Source organism: Rattus norvegicus, chromosome 7 (assembly GCF_036323735.1).
Source record: "Rattus norvegicus strain BN/NHsdMcwi chromosome 7, GRCr8, whole genome shotgun sequence".
NCBI classification, from domain to species: Eukaryota; Metazoa; Chordata; class Mammalia; order Rodentia; family Muridae; genus Rattus; species Rattus norvegicus.
In genome coordinates this window covers 19,681,379-19,705,531 of record NC_086025.1, presented here as the reverse complement: position 1 = coordinate 19,705,531, position 24,153 = coordinate 19,681,379, and the positions used below count along the sequence as shown (strand labels likewise).

Below are 24,153 nucleotides of genomic sequence, written 5' to 3'. Positions count from 1 at the left end.
AGGAAAATTGGTTCGAAGTTCTCTTTGTTGGGTCTTTGTGTGTTTTAGGTTTAAGTGTAATTGTGGCCTCATATAATGACTTGGGTAGTGTTTCCTCTGTTTCTATTTTGTAGAATAGTTTGAAGAGTATTGGTATTAGGTCTTCTTTGAAGGTCTGATAGAATTCTGAACTAAACCCATCTGATCCTGGGCTTTTTTGGTTGGGAGACCTTTAATGACTGCTTCTATTTCTTTAGGGGTTATGGAACTATTTAGATGGTTTATCTGATCCTGATTTAATTTTGGTCCCTGGTATCTGTCTGGAAAATTGTCCATTTCATCCAGATTTTCCAGTTTTGTTGAGTATAGACTTTTGTAGAAGGATCTGATTTTTTGAATTTCCTCAGTTTTCTGTTGTTATGTCTCCCTTTTCATTTCTGATTTTGTTAATTTGGATACACTATCTGTGCCCTTCGATTAGTCTGGCTAAGGGTTTGTCTATCTTGTTGATTTTCTCAAAGAACCAGTTCCTGATTTGTTGATTCTTTGTGTAGTTTTGTTTGTTTGTTTTTGTTTTGTTTCTACTTGGTTGATTTTAGCCCTGAGTTTGATTATTTCCTGCTGTCTACTCCTCTTGGATGTATTTGCTTCTTTTTGTTCTAGAGCTTTCAGGTTTACTTGACAGCTCCTAGTCTGTGCTCTTTCCAGTTTCTTTTTGGAGGCACTCAGAGCTATGAGTTTTCCTTTTAGCATTGCTTTCATTGTGTCCCATAAGTTTGTGTATGTTGTGCCTTCACTTTCATTAAATTCTAAAAAGTCTTTCATTTCTTTCTTTATTTCTTCCTTGACCAAGTTATCATTGAATAGAGCATTGTTCAACTTCCATGTATATGTGGGCTTTCTATCATTTTTTTTTTTTTTGTTATTGAAGACCAGTCTTAGTCCGTGGTGATCTGACAGGATGCATGAGATTGTTTCTATCTTCCTGTATCTGTGTATCTTTTGAGGCCTGTTTTGTGACTGATTTTATGGTCATTTTTGGAGAAGGTATCATGAAGTGCTGGGAAGAAGGTATATCCTTTTGTTTTAGGATGAAATGTTCTATAAATATCTGTTACACCCATTTGGGTCATAACTTCTGTTAGTTTCTCTATGTCTCTGTTTAATTTCTGTTTCCATGATCTGTCCATTGATGAGAGTGGGGTGTTGAAATCTCCTACTATTATTGTGTGAGGTGCAATGTGTGATTTGAGCTTTAGTAAGGTTTCTTTTATGAATGTAGGTGCCCTGGCATTTAGGATTGAGAGTTTATCTTGGTGGATTTTTCCTTTGATGAATATGAAGTGTCCATCCTTATATTTTTTGATGAATTTTGGTTGAAAGTTAATTTTATTTTGATATTAGAATGGCAACTCCGGCTTGTTTCTCTGGTCCATTTGCTTGGAAAAAAATTTTTCAGCCTTTGGTTCTGAGGTAGTATGTCTTTGTTACTGAGGTGTGTTTCCTGAAGGCAACAAAATGCTGGGTCCTGTTTACATATCCAATCAGTCTATGTCTTTATTTGGGAATTGAGTCCATTGGTGTTAAGAGGTATTAAGGAAAGGTGATTGTTGCTTTCTATTATTTTTGTTGTTAGAGGTGGAATTTATGTTTGTGTGGCTATCTTCTTTTAGACTTGTTGAAAGATTACTTTCTTGCTTTTTCTGGGGTGTAGTTTCCTTTCTTGTGTTGGAGTTGTTTATTTATTATATCCTTTGTAGGGCTGGATTTGTGTGAAGATACTGTGTGAATTTGGTTTTGTCATGGAATATCTTGTTTTCTCCATCTATATTAATTGAGAGTTTTGCTGGGTATAATAGCCTGGGCTGGCATTTGTGTTCTCTTAGGGTCTTCATGACTTCTGCTCAGAATCTTCTAGCTTTTGTAGTCTTTGTTGAGGAGTCTGGTGTAGTTCTGATAGTCTGCCTTTATATGTTACTTTTAATATTCTTTCTTTGTTTTGTGCATTTGATGTTTTTTGTGATGGGAGGAATTTTCTTTTCTGGTCCAGTCTATTTGGGTTCTGTATGCTTCTTGTATGTTCATGGCCATTTCTTTTTTTTAGGTTAGGGAGGTTTTCTTCTATCATTTTGTTGAAGATATTTACTGGTCCTTTAATTTGGGAATTTTGACTTCCTGGATGTTTTGGCTAGGAGTTTTTTTGGGTTTTTGTATTTTCTTTGACTGTTGTGTCAATGTTTTCTATGGTATCTTCTTCTATCTCTTATTCTGTTGGTAATGCTTGCTTGCATCTATGACTCCTGATCTCTTTCCTATCTCCAACGTTGTCTCCCTTTGTGATTTCTTTATTGTTTCTATTTCCATTTTTAGCTTCTGGATGGTTTTGTTCAATTCCTTCACCTGTATGGTTGTGTTTTCCTGTAATTCTTGAAGGAATTTTTGTGTTTCCTGTTTAAGGGCTTGTACCTCTTAACCTGTGTTTTTCTGTATTCTTTAAGGGAGTTAGTTATGTCCTTCTTAAAGTCTTCTATCATCATCATGAGATATGATTTTAAATCTAAATCTTGTTTTTCTGGTGTGTTGGGGTATTCAGAACTTGCTATAGTGGGAGAACTGGGTTCTGATGACGCCATGCAGCCTTGGTCTCTGTTGCTTATGTTCTTGTACTTGCCTCTTGCCATCTGGTTATCTCTAGTGTTACCTGCCCTTGCTGTCTCTGACTGCAGCCTTTCCTTCTTGTGATCCTGGTTGTGTCAGAATTCCTCAGAGTCCAGCTGCCACTGTGATCCTATGATTCTGGGATCCTGGGATCCTGGGATCCTGAGTGTGTCTGATCTCCTAGGAGTCCAGCTTCCTCTGTGATCCTGTGATCCTGGGTGTTTCAGAGCACCTCTGATTCTGAGCATGTTAGAGCACCTGGGAGTTGGGCTTCCTCTGGGTGTTGTAGGAGTGGGTGTAAAGCCAGCGCCCAAGGTCTGCTAGGGCACTGGTTCAGACTGAAAGGAACCTGTGCCCCTGTCTGGGTGAGGGTTACTGTGTCCCTGGATCGTGGGGTGTCCAATATACTCCCCATTTTGAGCCAGTTTTGTGGCCTCCTCACCCGTGATCCTGGACATGTTAGAGGAACTGGGAGTCCGGCTTCCTCTGGGTGCTGTGGGGAGTGGGTACAAAACCAGCACTCAATGTCTGCTCAGGGCATTGGTTCAGAGCGGAAGGATGTGCCTCCTCTTTTAAGGATTTTGGTTTCCCTTCCAGTGTAGGATTTACTCTTGAATATTTAACACTTGGATTTTGTTTAGCAGAACTGGAAGACAGATGCCACTCCAGGTTTTTCTATTTGGTTTTGACTTCTACTTTGTAAAAACACTCTAGGGGAAAGTGCAGCTAAAGTGTACAAAGATCTTAAGAAGCTCTCTCGTCTCTTCAAAGACCAGCTGGTGTACCCTCTTCTGGCTTTCACACGACAAGGTGAGGAGATAGGATAAATTGTTATTGTCGAGTGACTGAAAGGATGGCCAGAGCTCAGTGTTCACATTAACTCTGAGATCTGACTTGTCTTTCTCCCTTCTACTGAAATTCTGCTTTTAAATTACTGCAGTATTCTCTAAGCATTACCCCTTTTTTCTTTGTACATTTATCCAGAACATTTTTCATTGTTTCCTTATCTACAGTGTAGCCCAGGGAGGCCTCTGACTTGTTATGTAGCCCAGACTTTGCCTTGAATTTGTGATCCTCCTGGCTCAGCTTCCCTGCCACACCTGGTCTCCATGGCAGGTTTTGCACTATACCTTAATAGTTGACATGATTTCTTTTCAATGAAAGGCTGTGACTTGAAGGTAAGGAATGTGTCTTGATCAGTTTTGCATTCTCATTTTCTGGCCCATAATAGGCCAGATCAGTAAACAACAGTATATATAACATGTAAAATGAGTGTTTTTCCTTAAATTTCCTATTACATTTATTTATTTATTTGTGTGTGTGTGTGTGTGTGTGTGTGTGTGTGTGTGTGTGTGTGCGCGCGCGTATGTGGACACGTGCTCACAGCTGCATTTAAGTCACCATACAGGACAGAGGTCAGAGGACAACTGCAAGAATTGGTTCTTTTTTGCATTACATAATCCCAGGGAATTGAGCCCAGGTCAGCCTTAATGACAGGCACCTTTATCTGCTAAGTCATCATTGTTTTTAAAAATGCATCCTAAAAATTAAAAAAAACCACAAACCCACACACTTGTGTGTATGAGTAATTTGCTTGCAGGTATGTGTTCCATGTGTGCTTACAGCGCTGGCCGAGGTCAGAAGAGAGCAGGTGGAACCCTGAAAATGAAGTGAGGGATGGTGGTGGTCCCCATGAGGTGCAGGGAATAGACCTGGGTGCTCTGGAGCTCAGTGCTCTTGACTGCTGAGCCCTCTCTGCAGCTCGACTGTTCCCGCTGTTTGGAAGCAACATTTATTGGGCACGAGATATTTCTACATTGGTGATGTTGAATATTAGTAACTTTGAAGGTAGATTTTACTATATATAATTTATGGATGATGAAATTGTTATTCAGCAAGCTTTATGTTTTTCAGAAGATCCTTTACAAGTCTGGTTTCTCTCATTTGTGTCATGGTGAGGCACTTATTTCTAGTCATATGCATGTGCGTGTGGGTTTGCTTTGGCGGAGTGACCTGCATCGGGAACGTCCATGTCAGCCCAGCCATGGGCTGATTCTCAGAAGAAGTGCTGAGATCCAGTGTGTTGCAGAGAGCACGTCAAGTGACGCTCGAGGGTAGTAGTTCAAAGTACAGTTACAGCGGAAGCTGATAGTCAAGACCCGGCGTCACCTTTTCAGAGAGAAGCGGTGTCAGCTTTTAATGATGCTCTTTACTCAGTAACTCCTGTTGCTGTTTTTCCCATCCAGTGCTGAACCTCCCAGATGTGTTTGGGCTGGTTGTCCTTCCACTGGAGCTGAAACTACGCATCTTCCGACTTCTGGATGTTCATTCCGTCCTGGCTCTGTCTGCAGTCTGCCATGACCTCCTCATTGCATCAAATGACCCACTGCTGTGGAGGTGCTTGTATCTGCGGGATTTTCGAGGTGATTTACATGTTGATGGGAGAAGAACAGGCTCTTGCTGTGGTTGCCATGGTGTTAGTCAGCTGGCTAAAGTTTATACGTATAGTTTTTCCCTTGCTGTTTTATTTTGTTCTGCAGTTCGTTATGAGTGGCTTTTGAGTAAAGAAGCTCTAGGCTTCCTGATGCCACAGCACTATCTGGGCACTCTTCATATTTTCTGCAATACATCCTTGTCGCAATAAGCTATTGTGTCAGGATATAAAATAGAAGACCAGAGAGCATTTTCAGCCTCTGACTTAAATGAGTTGCACATCTGCCCACTGCCTTACTGGACCAGTGTCACCATTGGTATGCTGCTCTGGTGCCCTGTTTGCGGTGGTCACTGTTGCGACTGGGTGGTCACAGCAGCAGTCGTGAGATGCTAGACCTGTGCACCACAGTTTCCAGATCAGGGCCAAAGGAGACTGACTGTGCGCTGCTCTCCACCAGTGCTGACATTCTGGTGTCTTTGAAGCTGGTGTTTAAACTGTAGGGTGGGCCATGAAATGGACTTGATGGGTCGGTTTATAAAACAGGCAAAGAGCAACAAAACTCCATAGAAAATAGGAGTGAGCCATCTGAAGTAGGCACTTACTGAGCTGCACGTACTGTCTGTGCGTTTCCTGTCAGAAACATTCTAGTGAACACGCTGTTAACGTACTACCTCTGGGTAGACTCCACTTTAATAGAATATCATGGAGTCATTTAGTCTTAAAATTGGGTGGTTGTTCTTTAGGAAGTGAGAGTGACCTTGAGCCTTCCTTTTTGTTCTTACATCCCAAACTTAAAGTGTGACTTTGTGATAGTAGGTTACAGTGTGGTACAGTCATAGTTACAAAGAAAGGACAGGTCTGGGATGTGGCTAGAGCGCTCGCCTAGCATATATGGAGTCCTGGTTCCCTCTTCAGCATTGCATAAACTAGGAATGGCGTCTGCCTGTAATCCCAGCATGTGGGAGGCTGAAGCAGGAAGGGTGCTGTAATTCTTAAGTTAGCCTGTGTTCCGAGTAATAACGTGCCTTAAAGACGAGTAATTTAAAAAAAGACACAGTGATCAACGTCCATGGAATAGCTGACAAGAAAGAGCAGACTGAAGTATAGAGTCATATGGGGGAGCACATGCCCTTCATCTCTGCATGTAAATGCCTTTACTCTGTGCTTCATTTCTAACTGTGGGTCACACAGCTCCTTAGTGTAAGCTGCTTTGTGTAAAAATTGTATGGGGCTAGAACAGTGGTTCTCAACCTTCCTAATGTTGCAATCCTTCAACACAGTTCCTTACGTTGTGGTAACCCACCTCATAAATTATTTTTTTGCTACTTTATAACTGTCATTGTGCTACACTGAGTCATAAGATAAATATCTATGCTTTCCAATGGTCTTAGGGGACCCCTGTGAAAGGGTTGTTCAACTCCCCAAGGGGTCATGACCCATAGATTGAGGACCACTGGGCTAGAGCTTTCACTAAGTTCAAAGCTAGTTAATAATTTGTAGAGAAGACATGGTCAGCTTTTTCCTAAACTCATTAGACTGAAGTCGATTGAATCTTTCCTCATTTCATATATTCTAAGTACACTCATAGTAGTTCTTTGTGTGCTCAGACTCTTGGTAACTCACCTATAGAGGACAGTCTGCTCAGTCTGACTTCAGGATGAATGTAGCTATAATCCAGAGAGTTAAGAGGAGCTGTTAGGCCAGGCCAGTGTAACTCACCACGTGGCTTAGCAGCAGCTGGCACAGCTTCATGAGCCTGGGGCAGAAGACGCATGCTGCCCCACAGTGTCCTGAGGGCACTGCTTATGGTCAGGGAGTACATGTGGTCGTGAAGACCAGACCACCGCTTGACTAACTGTAGAAGTAACGGTGCCCAGTGTGTGCACACAGATGCCCCGCGTCTGCACTGTTTGATATTGGGTGCATGAAGTGGTTTGTAATAATTTATTTTCTGTCTTACTTTTTCAGACAGTACTATCAGAGGTCCTGACACAGATTGGAAAGAAGTAGGTATTTTTAAATATGAAGACTAATGTTTATGACTGAAATAACTAGTAAGTCAAGAATGAAAGGTTTCATTTTACTTTTAGTGTGATATGATAAAGTCAATTATAATTAAATTTATTGTTAAATATTGGTAAAGAAAATGTCTTCAATTTTAGGCTTAGTCCTTGTTTTCAAAGAAAAGTCAATACATTTTTCATTTTTTTACACAAAAATCTTGTGTTTGGGTAATCTAAATCTGTTAGCATACTATATTGTGAAAATCTTGTTTTTGGGAAGTTAAATCTGTTAGCATACTACATGAAAAGAATAAGATACATGGTTTTATTTGTAGACTGTGACTGTAAAAATCACTGATAGGCCTGAGGAAAACTCTGGATGAAGGACTAAAGAACAAATAGCTAAATGAAAGTCTGAACTGCTTGCAGAATGCAGTCTTGTTCTTGAATCTCTGTCCTGCCCTTTAAAGTCGTCACTTGTGTATGCTTTAAATTGAAAGCCACTAGGGGTGAAAAGCAAGAAATTGCCTGTAGTACCTGATTGCTATATATAGCATGATGTTGTCAGCAAATCCTTAAATTGCATGTTCAGAAGGCTCACCTAAATCTGTGTTGGCCATGGAGTGCTAGATTTCATTCTTAAAAATATATGCCACTGAGTTTTCCCTTCTTTGGGCTTCCTGATACCTCAGATTAGACTGTCACTCTGTAGCACTGAAGTGCTCATTGGCACTGCATCTGGAGTCAGAGCGCTTCATGTGGTAGAGACTGGCAACCATTCTACTATGTATCTGCCTTGTTTGCATAGACTGAGAAAGAAAAATACAGAGGGACTGTATGTAAGCAGTGAAGCAGAGTAGAGCTTGGGATGACCTCCACCGCTCACCATGTCTTGTCTCCCACTCTCTCCTGTTTTTATCTATCTGCAGTTGTACAGAAAGAAGCACATCCAAAGAAAAGAAGCCCAGAGGATGCGGCATGTGATGTACCTACCGTCAGTCCACCCTATCCCATTCTGCCCCATTCCCGTCTACCCCAGGCCCTACCTTCCCACCACGCTGCTTCCTCCAGGAATCATTGGTGGTGAATATGATGAGAGGCCAATATTGCCTAGTGTTGGGGACCCAGTCACCTCACTCATCCCAAGGCCTGGGGAGCCTCCTAGCCAGTTCCGTCCAGTCAGACCACGTTTTGATCCTGTTGGCCCACTTCCAGGATCTAACTCCCTCTTACCAGGAAGAGCTAGCCCCAACAACAGATTTCCCTTCAGACCCGGCAGGGGTCGGTCAGCTGACAACCGGCTACCATACCTGTGACCGATTTGGAGACTTCATGGAAACGTAGATGCTGATCTCTGCTCTCAGTTCTGGTTCTGTGGGCACCAAGGACAAGGTTGCCCAAAGAGGGGTTAGGTGACTGCTGGTCTCTCCACTCTGGATTCCCCTCTGGGATGGAGATTGTGGTACTGACAATGTTCTGTGTTATGTTAATAAAAGTAAAAATTGCATGTCGGACTTTACTTTTGTTAAGGTTATATTTAGTAGAAAAACCTTAGTCACACTGTTAATTTGTATATTTGAAAATTATCTGGGTGCTTTCAGTGTGAAGAGGTGGTTGATCACAGGAAGTGTCTGTTTTATCAGTGGTGCTCAGTCAGGTGAAAGCTCAGCTATATCATGATATAAAAGCTGAACTGGTTTGTGTGAACTCAGAGTGAGCCCAACCCATTCCTTTCTTAGCAGCTTTTCTGGGTTCTGTGAGGAACTTCAAGGGCTCCGAAGGCCATTGGGTTGATGGAGACAACATTACCTCCTATGATTGGTTTCCCCCTTGTGTTTTGGTATCAAAGACAGTTTTAGCAGCGTTCTTTATGTGCTGTCAGGTGAGGTGCTTATTCAAGGACAGCCCCATTTTGCTGGGAGGTTGTCATACTTTTAAGAATTAAAATACTCAAAATTCAACATTTATTCATTCTACAACAAGAGAAAGCCCAAACACAAATGACTTAATATAAATAACTATTGGAACATGCTGTAGTGACACATTCAAGCTGCAACTGCTGCCGCACAGGGGAAAACGCTGTTAGCATCTGCAGGAAATAGGGACAGTGCCAGCGTCTTCCTGTTCTAAACACGTTTGCATATTAGGAAATGGCTTGGCATATGTGCTGCAGAGATACTGAGTCCTGTGTGCGGACTGTGTACTGAGGGTTTGCTACATGTATTGTGAGTCTTTGCATCACAGTGAAGAAAGTTGATATTCTAGAGGCTCGAGGCTATATGACCTTTAACATTATGTTTCTATGCTCTACAGGACAGTCTTAATGTCCACCGAATGCCATAGGCTTCATTCAGGTGTGGCTAAAGGGGTCACCCTGAAGTTTTGATTGATCTAGATTGTATTTCAGAACATGTTCTTGTGGCTGAATGTTAGGTTGCCCCATGTAGTGTGCGCGTGCGCACAAGTAGGCGTGGGAAACAGTGATGACCAGAGCACCAAATACAAGTTTTCAGAACATAAGTCATTTCCAAATGGGCCCTGGGAGGTCCTGATGGTGCTGGTGTCCAGCCTCACTGGGCTTAACTGGCAGATGTTGCAAGTCTTGAGTTTAAGATAGTGGCAGAGTGCTCTAAACCTAGACTTAGGCACCTCTCAACAACCTGTATTAAAGTGTCCTCAAAGCATTTCCTCTTGACTAGCAGCTCATTTTATTTTGAGAAGCTTAGAGAGTCGTGCGTCCTTGTCACTGGGTGTTTGAGCTTTTGTGTATTGCTAATAGCATAATGAGTGGAATCATGGCTTGGCAGCAGCTTGTCACTGCATGGCTTTGTGACGTCACCTCCATGCACTGTAACGGGAGCAGGACAGCCTAGAAGCCCACGGCAAGCACTTGACAGTGGTCCAGCCCCAGTGCACTGGGTTGCAGTAGCCTCACATCTTTCTCAGCCCCTACATTCTCCAGTAGTTACTTTTTGGTAATAGGATCTTGATTTTCCTCCCCTTAACCACTATAAGTGCAAAATACCCATTTGACATGGCTGGTAATTCAGTCTTGGGAGGAACCTTTTCCAACTTGTGACTCCTCGAATTCTGTAGCTTTTTTTCTTCTAGTTCTTCTCAGTTGCTGAGGCCATTGCTTCATACATATCTCTGAAATTCCTAACTGGCGGAGTTGGATATTCCCCTCCCTTCCTGTGTTCAGAGTTGGTTCCAAGGTCTGTGCTCTTCCTATTTGAGCCTTGGAGAAGAGCTGGACGGGTGCTCTGCTGTGCTCCAATGCTGGCAGGGCTACGTAAATATGGATAAGGGTATTGCAGTGTGCTAGGCAAATGCAAAGCTGTGTGTGCACATGTGTCTCCCTTGGCCTGGAGGAACTCTGATAGGCCGACTAGCCAGTGAGCTGTTGGACTCTACCTATCTCTCTGTTCCCAGTGTTGAGATTACAAATGTTCACCGCCATGCCTAGCTTGTCAACGTGGGTTCTCAGAATCAAATGTAGGTCTTGTACTGCAAACTCTGACTGAACTCTCCAGGTTCTAAAGATTTCATTTGATTTGACTTCTTGTTTCCTCTACTGGAAACCCCACGTGAGGTGTTAGCACTTGTTTCTGATATTCCAAAGTAAAAGCATTGGGTATAAAAAGTGTTAACCCCGAGACTTGATGAAAAAACCTTTGGGTGCTTTTGTTCTCTTCTCTAGGTCTGCCAGTTAGATCTGAATATGAAGCCTGGGTGTGCATGTTTTATCAATCTGGGCTCATGCCTTGTGGGAACAACACAAAAGAGCTTGTGTCCTTTATGCTCCTAAATGGACCCATTTGGCTTGCTTGTCACCCAGCCTTCCCCTTTGTCTTCAGTCAGGCCCAAAGTGCTGCCTCCTGTTAAAGTCTAAATATAAAACAGTTTAATCAGCTACTGGTCTAGGACAGCGTCTGACACCAGGTTAATTCTATCAGCCGGCTTGGCTCTGGGATGAGGAACCTAGAGATACATATGCAAGCTCTCTTGAAGAGAATGGCGGTCCTGGTGATAATTATGTTACCACTTGTATGTGCAAGGCTGGCTTAACCAGTGCCTGTGACTAACCTGCAGCCGTTCACCACTTCTGAATACACAAAATGAACCACCAAGCTATTTTATGAAGCTGAACAAAGCAGACGAGATTGGCCTGCCCTTGGGAGCTGGTGCTCGCCGTCCTGGGGCCTTGTTTACAAAGCCAAGCCATGTTTGATCAGTACAGTGTGCAAGGCTCTCATGTCGAGGGCTGCTTCCTTTCCTGGGTCTGGGAGCGGTTTTTCTATTTTCTCTTTTTACTGATATTTCTGTTGGTTTAACTCCAGGTGACTCCAACTGATAGAGGCTTAGGAAACCATCCGTTCTCCAGTCTTGATCTGTCATATATGTGTCATTTACTTCCTAATTTTCTAGGGGAGCAACCTCAGAAGAGTCCTGAATACCTAGCTGCCGCTGAGCAGCTGCTCCAATCTCCTGTGCCACGTCCCAGGTGCCCAGGAAGCTCGTCTTGCTGGTGCTGCTTTTACGCCTATTCACATGAGAACTTCCTGCGGGCAGTGGCTACCCAGTTACATGGAGGTTTGGTTTGTGTTTTTTTATTTAAATGAGTCTGAAGAATTGCCACACCTGATACTCGGGGAGTAGACCAACTGCATGCTAGAGGGGATGCAGCAGTCTGGAAGCCTTGGGGAAAGAGAAATGATGTGGGTATTCTATGCCTGGAAAGTTGATTCTCCACCAGCCAGAGTCCATCCAGCACCGTCTGATCACAGGACAGGTCTGGAGGAAGCCTGCTCTGACTGCTTTGAGATATTCTTTGGGGTCGTGTTTGGAGTCCCTGGTCGTTGTGTACAAATTGAATAGGTCTTTGTTGTGTCTCAGCTTCACTAGGTCAGCTTGGAAAGAAAATGCTCTTGCTTGGGTCAAGATTGTGTAAAAGGGCAGAACCCAATAAATAAAACCTTTCAGGTTCCATTTACAACGGCCCTACCCTGTTCCTTTGCCCTTCCCACCTCTGAATGTCACAGTTATTGAAGGTTAAAGTTTCAGGAGCAACATGGACTAGCCTATGGGAAAAACGATCCACTGGAGGGATGTGTGAGCTCCATAGGACCTGTATTTATATTCTTGGCTTCTGTTTCATTCCCAGGCAGTTGGAAATTAAAAGTGCTGGCTATAGTCTAGTGTTACATCATCAATCTAGACGTCCTTGCATGGTTATAAAAATCAGGATGCCTGGCCTGATTAAGATTGTGAAAGACATTTGTGCTACTGTCATTGGGATCCTGGAGGGATGTCATTGATTGCTGAGATGTTTTTAAGGGCAGAATGTGAGAATATTTTGGCCACAAGGTCATTTATGGAGCCACTGGTTCTGCCCATCAAAGGAGTGGGTCCTCAGCAAGGCTGGTGATTGAAGCTCTGCTTCAGATTGAATCTCAGCGGGCTGATCAAGCTGCAGGCTCTGAGCCTTCTAACTGCAAGTTCACAGTTCAGTGCTCTGAAGCAAAGTTTCCTGGGCCTTTATAAGTAGTCCAGGGCCATGACCCACATTTTGAGAAACTTCCTGCTGCTGGTTTTTACTCCACTGTGTCAGGAGCTGTTTTAGTATTGAGACTAGGTTGAAACTGCTGTAAAGTAATGACTGCCACCTGTGTTCTTGACCACTCAATGCATGGCGTTCTGTGATACCTCTCATCCTTTTCCAGAATGCAAGGTTTCTTGTCCCTGCATCCATCTGTCCATTGCCCCCCACCCCCTGTCCCTCTGTGTCTCTGTCTGTCTGTCTGTCTGTCTGTCTGTCTGTCTGTCTGTCTGCCTGCCTGCCTGCCTGCCTGCCTGCCTGCCTGCCTGCCTGCCTGTCTGCCTGCCTATCTCTGTCTCTGCTTGATCTTACTGACTGGGGCAGAGCTTTCTGTAGAAAGTTGTTCCTAAAGGAGCAACTTCAACTATCAGTGTCAGGAGCTTCTGATTTCCCTGCACATGTGCCTCATGAGTGAGGGAGGCCTGGCTTCTCAAGGTCTGGTGGGGAAGCAGTGTGTTATTGAAGCAAATACCAGGAACTCCCTAGAACGAGGACTACAGTCTGAAATGAGGTAATGGGGCTTTAAGATGTTATGTACTAACGTACTCATTCGGGTCATTAGCCAGGCATTAAAGTCCACATCCTCTTCTGTAGAACTCACTTCACAGACTACTTTTGATATTTCAAATCTTACCTCCCACACTTCCTTCCTTCTGCCTCACCTATACCTTTCTTCAGAGGTTCTAGAGCAAGGTGCAAGAACTAAGAGTAGGGGAAGGGCAGGAGGAAGAAGCAACATTCTTGAACTCACAGACTGATCGCTTTTCTTATTTAGATAACCCACCTAAAGCATGACTTGTGGATGCTGGCCTCAAGACCTCTTCCCTTACCAGAGAGCGGATGTGTCTAGGAGAATGCACTGACAGTTGTGCCATGTGCCTCACCACATGCTGGGCCACCCCATTAGCCTAAAGAAGCATTCTGGAAGCCTCTGCCATGCTCATCCTGGGATAGAAGAGCAGTTGAGTTGGGGAGATGTGGGCAAGCATGCTCACGGACTGTCCTCACACTGAAGTCATGGAAGTTTGCAATCTTCTTGGTACTGGGAGGGCTTCTAGGCCTTCAGCAGTTCACTCCTCACTTCATACCACAGCCAATTTGCTGTTGATTCTGGTCATTTCCAGTTAGGCCTAAACCCTGCATCTCCAGCTCCAAACTATGGCCTCAGTGGCCACTGAACCTACGTGATCTTATGTCACAGTTGCTACTTACCACTCTAACCAAGGATATGGGAAGAGAGGCCAAAGGAGAGCTTCTGCAGTAACTCTAGTATGCTTGCTCTCAATACCGCTTCATCTTGAAAGAGGGAAGAGGGAAGGAGAAAGAGGATGACCTTGATGGCTAACTGGATCTCTAGCAGTCAGTGGCAAAGCTACCACTTTTGATATTGAGCCGATCCCTGCTGGAAACCAGCCTGGAGGTGCATTCTGCAGAAATACAGGGTTCTAAGTGAACCAAGGCAGGAGAGGGTCTCTACCTTTGTCTCTGCCACTCGTCTGGGCTGAGCTGACCAAAAAGTAATTACTTGCTGGGTGTGGCGGTTCGTAAATGTAATCTCAGCACTTGGGAGACTTAAGAAAACAGGAGAATTACTGTGAGTTTGAGACTTTCGTGGGCTACATAATATATTCTATGCCAGCCTGAGTTGCTGAATGAGACTCCTTATAGTGACTGCTTCTGTGCTTCTGGAGATTCAAGGAAGCCTCAGATGCAGAACTCAGGTATAACCAGAAGCTGCTTCAGTTAATAACTTCCCTCCCTCACACAGTGCAGGGAGGGCACACCTTATGTGGCCACGGCTGTACTGAGAAACATTGCTCTGTTCTGATGTCTTGGGTTGGACCAAGAGGCTGCTTCTGGCACCTACAATGTTTCTAGCACCAGGTACTTGGTGATGTGATCCTGGGAGGCCGTCTAGTGCAGGGGAATGGCCACTGGAAAGGGAATTAGGACCATTCTGCCTAGCTCTGCAGCAAACCATTGTAGTCATCATGGCAACACTGAAACAAGGTTGGAGTGGAACTTTTTCTGGAAGAAATTCCAAAAGGCTTCAAGGTCTCCTAAAGAAAAAAAACACACACACTGCTTTTGAAGGCTTCTCCACTGTAAATTGAGTGGCCTACTGACTCCTTTTTTCAGAGCAGGTAAAATGCTGAACCATCACTGTGTCTTCTGATCCTGTGACAGGGAGCCATCCACATTCTCTTTCTGTGTGAGGTCAGACAAGCACAATCATCCTGTAACCCTCTCCCCAGGGAACACAGGCTCTGTCTTCTGGATTCCTGCTGTTGGCTCTGTGGGTTTCCCTCTGTTCTGAAAGGTCCCACATGTTGCATAGGGTCTAGCTTCTTTCTGTTGCATCAAGGTCATCATGAGGGCCAGCTGTGATGGGGCCTTTGCCAGCCTACTCCCAGTAACGATGGCACGAGTTTGCTTTGGGTGCATAGTGGGCTCCCAGGCTGGGCTTCCCTTTTTCTGTTTGCAAAAACACCATTAAAAAATAATTGCCTCTTGTGTTGCTGAGGTCCGACTATAAAGTATGCATTTGATGGAGGTGAGTCACAGCTTAGAAGGGGGCCTCAGCCCAAAGGCAAGCAAAATACTAATAAGACTGCAAAAACAAGCCACACAGACATCTCACGTGGTACCGGCGGCAGGGAGCAAGCGTATGGTGGATGTAGTGATGCCTTGTCTGTCTAGAAGGTCCGTGTTGAGGAACCTAGGGGCTCTCAAGGCTACCGCTCAGTCAGACAGCATTAGAATGTCATGGTCAAGGAGGTGGGAATGTAGATCACCAGTTCCTGGGACAGATGTATTTAGGAAGCATATTTCCATCAGGAACCAAGGCTGAGAAGGAGGGAACCAGACAGGGCTCCAGTCACTGAGTCTTCTTGCCCTCCTGTCCTCCAGCCTGGATAGAGGCTAGTCGGAGAAGAGGCTGGCAAAGGACTTCCTCAGGTTGCGGATTGTCTCAGCCTTGGCCTCATCTTCACTTGGGGTTCCTCGATGGGAGGTATCTGACGTGCTGAGGCTGTTAGTCAGGGACTGAGATTTGCTGAAACAGAAAGCAAGAAGTTTGGGATGGTCAAGGCTTGAACTCCCAAGGTAATGAGTCTGGGGCTGGCTCTGAAGCCTGCTGGCCGAGCAGGGTCATTAAAGGATGGTGAGACCAGAAATCAGGCATCACAGCGTGTACACGATGTTAGCCTTGGACTAGCAAGGTATATGGTAGTGCCCTCATTTTCTTAGGTATAGAGATTGGGGTTCCTAGAGAAAAGCATTTGGTTTGGATATTCTTTCTAGCAAGAAGTATGAAGCACGCACTACTTAAATGCTTTCCCCTATCCCAGGCTGCACTGTTTTGTGGGGCCATGCCAGCCACAGCGGGCCAGACCCGGCGGGCTGCAGTTCTTTCCTCAGAGTTCCCAGAATTAGTTGAGAAATCAGGCAGTTCCTGTTCTAGGTCCCTTGCCTCCGTTGAGGGTTTGTCAGATCAGAGGTGTCCATGAGCATGTCTGTGGAGAAGCGCCTGGCTTGTTGGTTGATGCAGGAGGGTCCAGCCTCTGTAAGCAGCATCATTCCCCAGACAGATGGTTTTGGGCTCCGTGAGAGAGCTAGCTAGCTAAGCATGGGTCAGTGAACAGGTTTGCATGTAGCACTCTTTATTAGTTCCTACTTCAAGTCCCTGTTCAAGCTTCTTTCCTGATGTCTCTCAATGATGAACTGTGACCTGGAAGCTAAAGCAGATCCCCCCTACTTCTAAGTCATTTAGGAAATTATTTTTTAAAGCTTTTATTTGTATTTTATGAACATGTATGGTTTGCCTTCATTGAACTGTGTGCATCACATGCATGTAGTGCTCAAAGAGGCCCGGAGAGGGTGTTGGATGCATGTAGTGTTCGTGGAGGCCAGGAGAGGGTGTCGGATCTCCTAGAAATGTAGTTACAGATGGTTGTTAGCCACCATGTGGGTGCTGGGAACTGAGCCCCGGTCCTCTGGAAGAATGCTTATTAAAAATTAATTTATTTGTTTATATTCCAAATGTTCCTCCTCCTGGTCCCTCCCTCACCTAGTACCTTCCCCGACCCCCCTCTTCTCCTCTGAAAGGGTGGGACCTAGGCACATCCTTTACCACTGAGGCCAGACAGGGCAGTCAGGAAGACTAAGCTGCCCGTGTGCTACACATATGTGGGGGAGAGGGGCAAGGAGGGGGGGCAGCCCATGTATGTTCTTTGGTTGGTGGCTCAGATTCTGAGAGCTCCCAGGAGTCCAGGTCTCTTGACTGCTAGCCTTCCTGTGGTGTTCCCATCTACTTCTGGGCCTTCAGTCCTCCCACAACTTGGAAGAGTGCTCTTAACCAGTGTTCTTACCTACTGAGCTCTCCCTCCAGATCCTCTAAAAAAGTTTTTTTTTTTTTGAAATACTTTATCACAGCAACAGAAAGGAAATTAGAACCAGAAAGCTGCTTTTCTTCAGCTGCATAAATTTGGGTTTGTTTCTTACACAGCAGGTGATGACTGATCTAGAGATTGTGAGGGCATGGTGGGGCCTAATCTGTACTCTCAAACTGCTGATCCCTGCGACACAAAATGCCACCCTATCAGTCTACTTTCCCCATTTGAGTCCTAGGCAAGGCCTCGTTGGGTCCCCGAGTCAGCTCATCTTTGGGCATATTCCAACTCTACACTATGCCCATTCAGACCCTCAAATACTTACTTGAGGTGGGGGTGAGGTGATGCTGTCTTTTGGGGTTCTTCACCCTGCTGGGAGGTGCTGCGTCCCTGCACAGGAGGCCGGGTATGTGAACTGAGACTGGCAGTTGGCTTGGAGGCCTGGTTTGGAGAACTGCCGCCAGATGCCCGGGATAGCTGTGGAGAACCTGGTGACCTTTGCTGCTGTGGGGATCCTGACTGGGGACTCACAGGCTGCTGACCTTGTGGGGAGAGCCTCTGCTGGGATGGACTTCTAGATCTGGGAGGCTGAGGAGACTGAGCCTGACGAGGGCCCCCTGCAGGACGAAGAAAGAGTTAAAGGTCAGTTTATTTTTGGAATAAATGTGGCTGTTACACCACTTAACACATGTTTATATAAACATGTTGCTTATATCCAGATCTCAGGGAGGTGGTTAGGAATGTCAAGAAACATGTAATGGCTGGGGACATAGTTCAGTTGGTAGTGTTTGTCTAGTAAGCACAAAGTCTTATTATTGGTTCTCCGCATGGTTAGGCATGGTGGGACATGCCAGTAATCCCAGTATTCAGAACGCAGATGCAGAAGATCAGGAGTTCAAAGTCATCACTGATCATGCACAGAATTCAAGGCCAGCCTGGGCAACATAAGACCCCGTGTCAAAACAAATAGCCACAAGAAAGCATCTAGAGAACGGAGTCTGGGATGATTGTCACCTGTGACAGGACACCTTTAACTGATCTGTCAACGGTATGTGCCAAGGGTACACCACTAAACAGAGAAGAGGCAGCTTAAAAGATAGCCCGGGGGTTGGGGATTTAGCTCAGTGGTAGAGCGCTTGCCTAGCAAGCGCAAGGCCCTGGGTTCGGTCCCCAGCTCCGAAAAAAAGAAAAGAAAAGAAAAGAAAAAAAGATAGCCCGGGTTTGTTTTTCATTTTAGCATTACTGTATAGAGCCATGTAGCAGAGAAACAGTAGAAAGTTGTGCATGAGACAGTTGGGTCTCACAATCCAGTGTGCAGATGGATTCGTGAGGCCATTGGGTCAGGATAGGGACTGGGATGGTGTTATAGACAGAAACATGTCTCCTTAAATTCAAATGTTGACACCTTAACCCTCCATGTGACTGTAAAGAGGTCATAGGTAAGGTTTGTATGTAATAGGGATGAAGGAAATCCTACTGCGAAAAGGAAGAGGTAATCAGGAAGGTATATAGAGTCCAGTGTAGTAACTCCCCTGTAATTCCAGCACTTAGGAAGCTGAGGCAGGAGGACTGTGGAAAGCTTGAGGCTAGCATTGGCTATACAGTGAGTGTCAGTCCAGTCCGTGTTCACAGTGAGACACTATCTCAAATACCAAGACTTATTTCCCACTTGGTGTAAGACAGTTCTCGTTCTCTTCCTCAAGAATAAATGTAGGGAAAATACAAATGGATTCTGCTCTCCGTGGAGATGCAGAAGGGGAGCGCAGGGTCAGGGACAAATGGTAAGTCCCTTTGTGACCATGGGAAATCTTCTACTAATCACCATGGCATGCTGGGTAGGAAAGCTTGTTGGGTGTTTCTAGAACATCTGTGCTTTCTAGAGAGGCTAAACATTGGCCAGGAGTAGGATAGTGGGAGACTTAAGAAAAAAAAAATCCAGATATTTAAGTAAAAGTTTTATGAGTTTTGTATGTGGACTACATTTTTGTTGTCTCAACCCAGTGCAGGTCAAACAAAACATTTTTTTCCCTTTCATCTTAAGCTTCCTGCCCCACTTCTGGGTTGAAACTATCTTGGAAAATCTGTGTACTGTTTCAATAGCTCATTAACTATTACCACTGGGATCCATCAAGAGGTACTTTGGCTATTTCTTACAGCTTTCTGGCAAAGCAAAAAACTTAGTATTTTTTATTTGATCATAATATTATATGTTTTTTTCCTAACACAGAATTGATCCTAAAAATATGAAGTTTATTTTAAACCAGACTCACTGAGTTTGAAAGTAAGTTCAAAACAAGTTCAGAATGTGATTCTGTTTTTATAGAAATTGGTGAAAATGTTTCAAAATTAGCCTTGCTATTTTTGGTCTGAATGTTAATTCACTGAGCGTTTCCTCCAATTACCTTAATTAGTTTTAAATTGATTATTTTTCAACTCACTTAACATAGTGTTTAGCCACATGTTTCTGAAAATAATCTTTTATCGAGCATGCTTTTCCTCTGGGCTAGAGAGAGGATCAGAACACACTAGCTCTCTGTCTTTTGAAGGACTGCCATTCAAGAGTAGTTTTTAAAGAGTCGATCCTGGCCAGAGAGGGAAAGGAGGGGACAGGGCTTGGGGCTCTAAGTAGGGCAGTGAATACAGTTTGGTACCATTGTAAGTATGGCATTGTCAGGTCAGAAGGCTACATGTGTCAGAAAGGTTGCGAATGGCAGCCATGAAGAGCAGTGGTCCTCCAAGTACCACCCCTTTGCGGGATCCCTTTCTAATGGCCGTCGGCATTATCCTACAGACTTGGAAGCGGTTATTTCTTCCATCGTCCCAGCGGAGCTTGAGCTCTGATGGGGCATTATCACTTAGCTAAACCCGAAAGGTGGTGAGACCAACTGGACTGACTGTTCACTATACAGGGTTTGTTGGCATCAAGAACTGGCTTTACAGTCAGGAACCGCCTCCGAATCCAGCGATGACAGTGACGTCACCCGTACGCAACTGGGACCCGCATGCATCTGTTGCCATGGCAATCGCCATACATTCCCAGAGTTCCAGAGTCCACCTGGCCCACTCCTCACCTCTACCTGCGAGCGGTTACATCACAGCCTAAATAAAAGGCACCCTTCTTGACCTTTGCCCCCCTTTCTCTCTTTTCTCCCTTGTCTCCGACACTCCCTCTGTTCCCTTCCCCCACAATAAACCTCTCTCACGTGGAACTGCATTGGCCTGGCGTGGTCTGTCTGCAATTCTAACACAACAGGGTTTGCTTTAGTTTGTGTTTTAAAGGCCCCTAAAGTTCTATGTGTGAGAGGCTTCATCTCTCCCTGTTTGTGTCTCTCTCGGGGATAAAGTAGAAGGGCCAAGGCTTAATGGAAGTTAGGTCACTGGACACATGTCCTTGCAAGGGAGATGGGGCCGAAGCCCTGTGTCTCTGTTTCCATGAGTAAACTTTCTTCCTTTAGGACATGTTTCCACTGCTGTGAATACCGTGTCATCACTGGTCCCAAACACAGGGCCATGTGACTGGACCTCTGAAACAGGAGCTCAAACATAGCTCTTCTTTTTAAGTTGGTTTTGGGTATTTTCTTGTGAGGGGAAGATGACCAACACCACGGAAGACTTCTGCAGTTTCCCTTTGTTAAATTCTTCCTGATTTCCCTGGGGCGGACAGTGGGTGTGGCATAGACAAGGGAAGTGGGTGGGCGAACCCTGTGTGGGGATAGCGGGTTTCTGTCCACACAATTACCATTGCTATCCTTTATTGTAAAAGGAATCTGAGCTTTTCAAGCTGTGAAGACTTGTCACTAGAGAGAATAAAATACATTTTTGGGAGAAAGACTCAGAAATAAATGGGGAGGCCAAGTCTGGCTTCTAGTATGAACACAGTGTTGGGTATGTTATTATCCGCCAATCTCCTGCCTCCTGCCCCTATCCCTGTGTGTGTGTGTGTGTGTGTGTGTGTGTGAGAGAGAGAGAGAGAGAGAGAGAGAGAGAGAGAGAGAGAGAGAGAGAGAAGGAGGGGGAGGGGAGGGGAGGGGGAGAAAAGGAAGGAGAGGGAGAGAGGGAGAGAGGGAGAGGGGGAGAGAGAGGGGGGAGGGGAAGGGAGAGAGAGAGAAGGAGGGGGAGAAAGGGAGGGAGAGGGAGAGAGGGAGAGGGAGAGAGAGGGGGGAGGGGAAGGGAGAGAGAGAGAAGGAGGGGGAGGAGAGGGGGAGAGAGAGGGGGGAGGGGAAGGGAGAGAGAGAAGGAGGGGGAGGGGAGGGGGAGAAAGGGAGGGAGAGGGGGAGAGAGAGGGGGGAGGGGAAGGGAGAGAGAGAGAAGGAGGGGGAGGGGAGGGGGAGAAAGGGAGGGAGAGGGAGAGGGGGGGAGAGAGAGGAGAGAGAGAGAGAGAGAGAGAGAGAGAGAGAGAGAGAGAGAAAACAGACCTGTCTATGGAGGTTACAGGTCAACCTTTGTCCCTTTTAAAGACTGAAACTCTCCCAAGTAGACTAGTTGGCAAATTCGCTCCCAAGATTCCCTCAGTCCTCACCTCTCCAGCTCTGGGATTAAAAGCCACTGCCACACCCAGGTGGTTTGAAATGTGGGCACTAAGGATCAAAGTCGTGTCCTCATGCTCTTAAGGGGTACCCTCACCCGGTAAGCTGTCTCCTCAGCCTCCCACTCTCTTTTGATCTCACACTGTAGCCCAGGCTGGCCTGGCATTGCACTCACTGATGGCCCAGGCTGACCTCAAACTCACAGCAATTCTCTTAGCTCAGCTTCTTGTGTGCTGGGATCACAGGTGTGACTCATCATGCATGCCTTGTTTGTTATATTCGGAGAAGACTATTTGCTCACAGATATTGAGAATTAAAGTGCCACCTAATTGGTATTTTAGTCCATGGTTAAATAGAATTTTGATTACTGTATATACATTTGGAGTATGTTGGGGGTGCAGCACAGGAAACTTCATTTATATGAAAAAGGAAGTTAATCTGGAGGGTTGTGTTAAATAAGTGATGGGGAAAGAAGGAAAATGTCGTAGGCTATTTGTTCACACTGTGAACCCCAAAATTGTACGTTTACTGGAAAAACCTATTTCTAGTTGTGGTGTGTCTCAGCTTTATAGAACACCTTTAATTCCCCTTAATATACACCTTTAATCCCAAACATGAAGGTAAAGTTAGTTTGTAGAAGGAAGCACCCATGTTTGAAAGTGAAGTCTAGCTGAATGGCAGACAAAGTGATGAATCAGAGGAAGATTTGACAGAACAGGATAGGCCCACTCTCACAAGCAAAGAGAGGTTACCTCAGGAAGAGCAGGGAAGAGAGAGAAGGGGGCGAGGAACAGTTTACCGGGAGAGTTTAAAAGAGACAGACTGAAGAGAGAACAAGTCAGACACAGGTGATGACAGAATGAGTCAGAGAGGGAAAAGAAGCCAGAAGATTAGAACATGTTCTAAAGTTGGTATGAGGCCCAAGCAGAGCAACTCAGGAGAAGCCAAGAGAAGCCAGATTGAATCAGTCAGCTCGGAGAGGAGTTTGAGCCAAAACAGCTGAGTTGAATTAGCCAGCCAGAGTTCAGAAAGAGCTAGAAAGGGTGGGTTTATTCAGCAGCAGGTCTCTGAGGCCGAAAAACACTCTAGGTCTAGATTGTGTGGTTAGCAGACAGAGGCAGCACGCCTCTGAGACAATTACTACAGAAAAAAAGTTGCTTTTACCGGAAGAAGAGAGAGAAAGCTGAAAGGGATGAAGGAAGGGAGGGAAGGAGGAGGGAGCTGTGTTTCCTAGAGCTGTGGAAGAGGCAGCCATCTGGTGCTCCAAACAAAACTGTCGCTTTAATAGAAGTGACTAGCAAGCTCAGGACAGGGTGGAGATGCCTTCCTTCTGTTGATGGAGAACCTCCGCTTTGGCATCTCCAGGCCAAGTCGCTCTGAAGCCCCAGCTGGCCCAGAGCAGCAGGGCTGGGCACCCTGGTCTGCTGCAAGAGACATGCTTGCAGTGCTCCTCTTGAGCCTGTGTGTGGGAGACCCTCCACACCCGACCTTCCTCCAGGAGGTCTTTAGCTTTTCTCCCGATTCCCCCTCCTCTCGAGGTCCATCCTGTATCCACCTGCTAACAAGCGGTGGCTCTTTTGGAGTAGTGCAGGGATGGTTTTGAGGAAGAATGTCAGCAGCCGAGGGTATAATGTTCTGAGTTTCTTTTCTCTTTCTCACTCTAGCTGGTTGGCTCACAAATGTATGCCCAGGCATCACTAGTGGCTAGAAATAACATTTCCCAGAAGGTTTGAAAGTCCAGGCTGGCAAACCTGCCATCTTCTCATCGTGCCTTCCTGGGCAAAGCTTCAACTTCCTACTTGGGGAAGGGAAATGCTAACACTTCCTCTGCAGAGCGGCTGGGAGGATGAATTCCAGTGCAGAAGGGAGTGGCCCCAGAACAGGGGCTGACATGTTAAATGCTTAGCAATCCTTCTGTTCTCTTTTCCCAACTCCTTTCCCTGACCTCAGGAGGACAGCATCCCTCCTGGGGTCCTCATCATGCAGACGGAGGGAGTATATATAAATAGTAAGGATAAAGCATTAGGAATGGATTGTCTATACCAGCAGTTCTCATGGATCATAGCCCCTTGCGGGGGGGGGGGAGCAACCTTTTCACAGGGATCGCTCAAGACCATCAGAAAACTCAGATCATAATTTCATGGTTGAGAGTTAACACAACAGGAGGAACTGTATTAAAGGGTTGCTGCATCTGGAAGGTTGAGAGCCACTGGGCTAGACTGTCTCCAGCAACCCACTGTTATTGATTTAATTAGTTAGCTGCTCTGTGTATGTGTGTACACGTGGAGGTCAGAGGACACTGAGTGTCTTCCTCTCTTGCTTCCTACCTTACTCCCTCTAGACCAGTGGCTCTCGACCTTCCTGATGCTGCCACCCCTTAATCTAGTTCCTCAGGGTTCGGTGACCACCCAACCACAAAATTCTTTTTGTTGCTACTTTATAGCCGTAATTTTGCTACTATTATGATTCATAATGTATGTGTCTGATATGCAGGATATCTGACATGCAACCCCAGAGGGGTTGAGAACCACTGCTTTGGACAGCATCTCTTATTGAGCTAAAC

At 45.3% G+C, this 24,153-nt stretch overlaps 2 protein-coding genes and 1 long non-coding RNA gene across 13 annotated transcripts in view; 2 read left to right on the top strand and 1 right to left on the bottom strand.

Annotated features, from left to right (window-relative positions):
• Fbxo7 (F-box protein 7) overlaps window positions 1-8,581 on the top strand; it is a 28,230-nt gene extending 19,649 nt beyond the window's left edge. For all 5 annotated transcript variants that reach the window (NM_001012222.1, XM_039079673.2, XM_006241166.4 and 2 more), the window contains exons 6-9: window positions 3,352-3,447; window positions 4,884-5,060; window positions 7,040-7,077; window positions 8,004-8,581. In NM_001012222.1, coding sequence (NP_001012222.1) covers window positions 3,352-3,447; window positions 4,884-5,060; window positions 7,040-7,077; window positions 8,004-8,390 — 698 coding nt within the window. In that variant the 3' untranslated portion in view covers window positions 8,391-8,581. The remainder of the gene's footprint in view (window positions 1-3,351; window positions 3,448-4,883; window positions 5,061-7,039; window positions 7,078-8,003) is intronic.
• Window positions 3,961-24,153, bottom strand: part of Syn3 (synapsin III) — a 457,540-nt gene continuing 437,347 nt past the window's right edge. For 4 of the 5 annotated variants that reach the window (XM_063263103.1, XM_063263102.1, XM_063263105.1 and 1 more), the window contains 2 exons: window positions 17,390-17,681; window positions 3,961-15,728 (listed from right to left, as the gene is read on the bottom strand). In XM_063263103.1, the coding sequence (XP_063119173.1) occupies window positions 15,596-15,728; window positions 17,390-17,681 (425 nt within the window). In that variant the 3' untranslated portion in view covers window positions 3,961-15,595. The remainder of the gene's footprint in view (window positions 15,729-17,389; window positions 17,682-24,153) is intronic. The other variant, NM_017109.2, reaches the window with a different exon arrangement.
• On the top strand, window positions 17,677-20,942 carry LOC134479849 (uncharacterized). Of its 3 annotated transcripts, XR_010053648.1 has the most exons (3): window positions 17,677-18,112; window positions 19,292-19,345; window positions 19,974-20,942. It is a non-coding gene; the product is annotated as an uncharacterized LOC134479849 (long non-coding RNA). The 3 variants fall into 3 exon arrangements; XR_010053647.1 differs by lacking the exon at window positions 19,292-19,345; XR_010053646.1 differs by having other exon boundaries at window positions 17,677-19,345.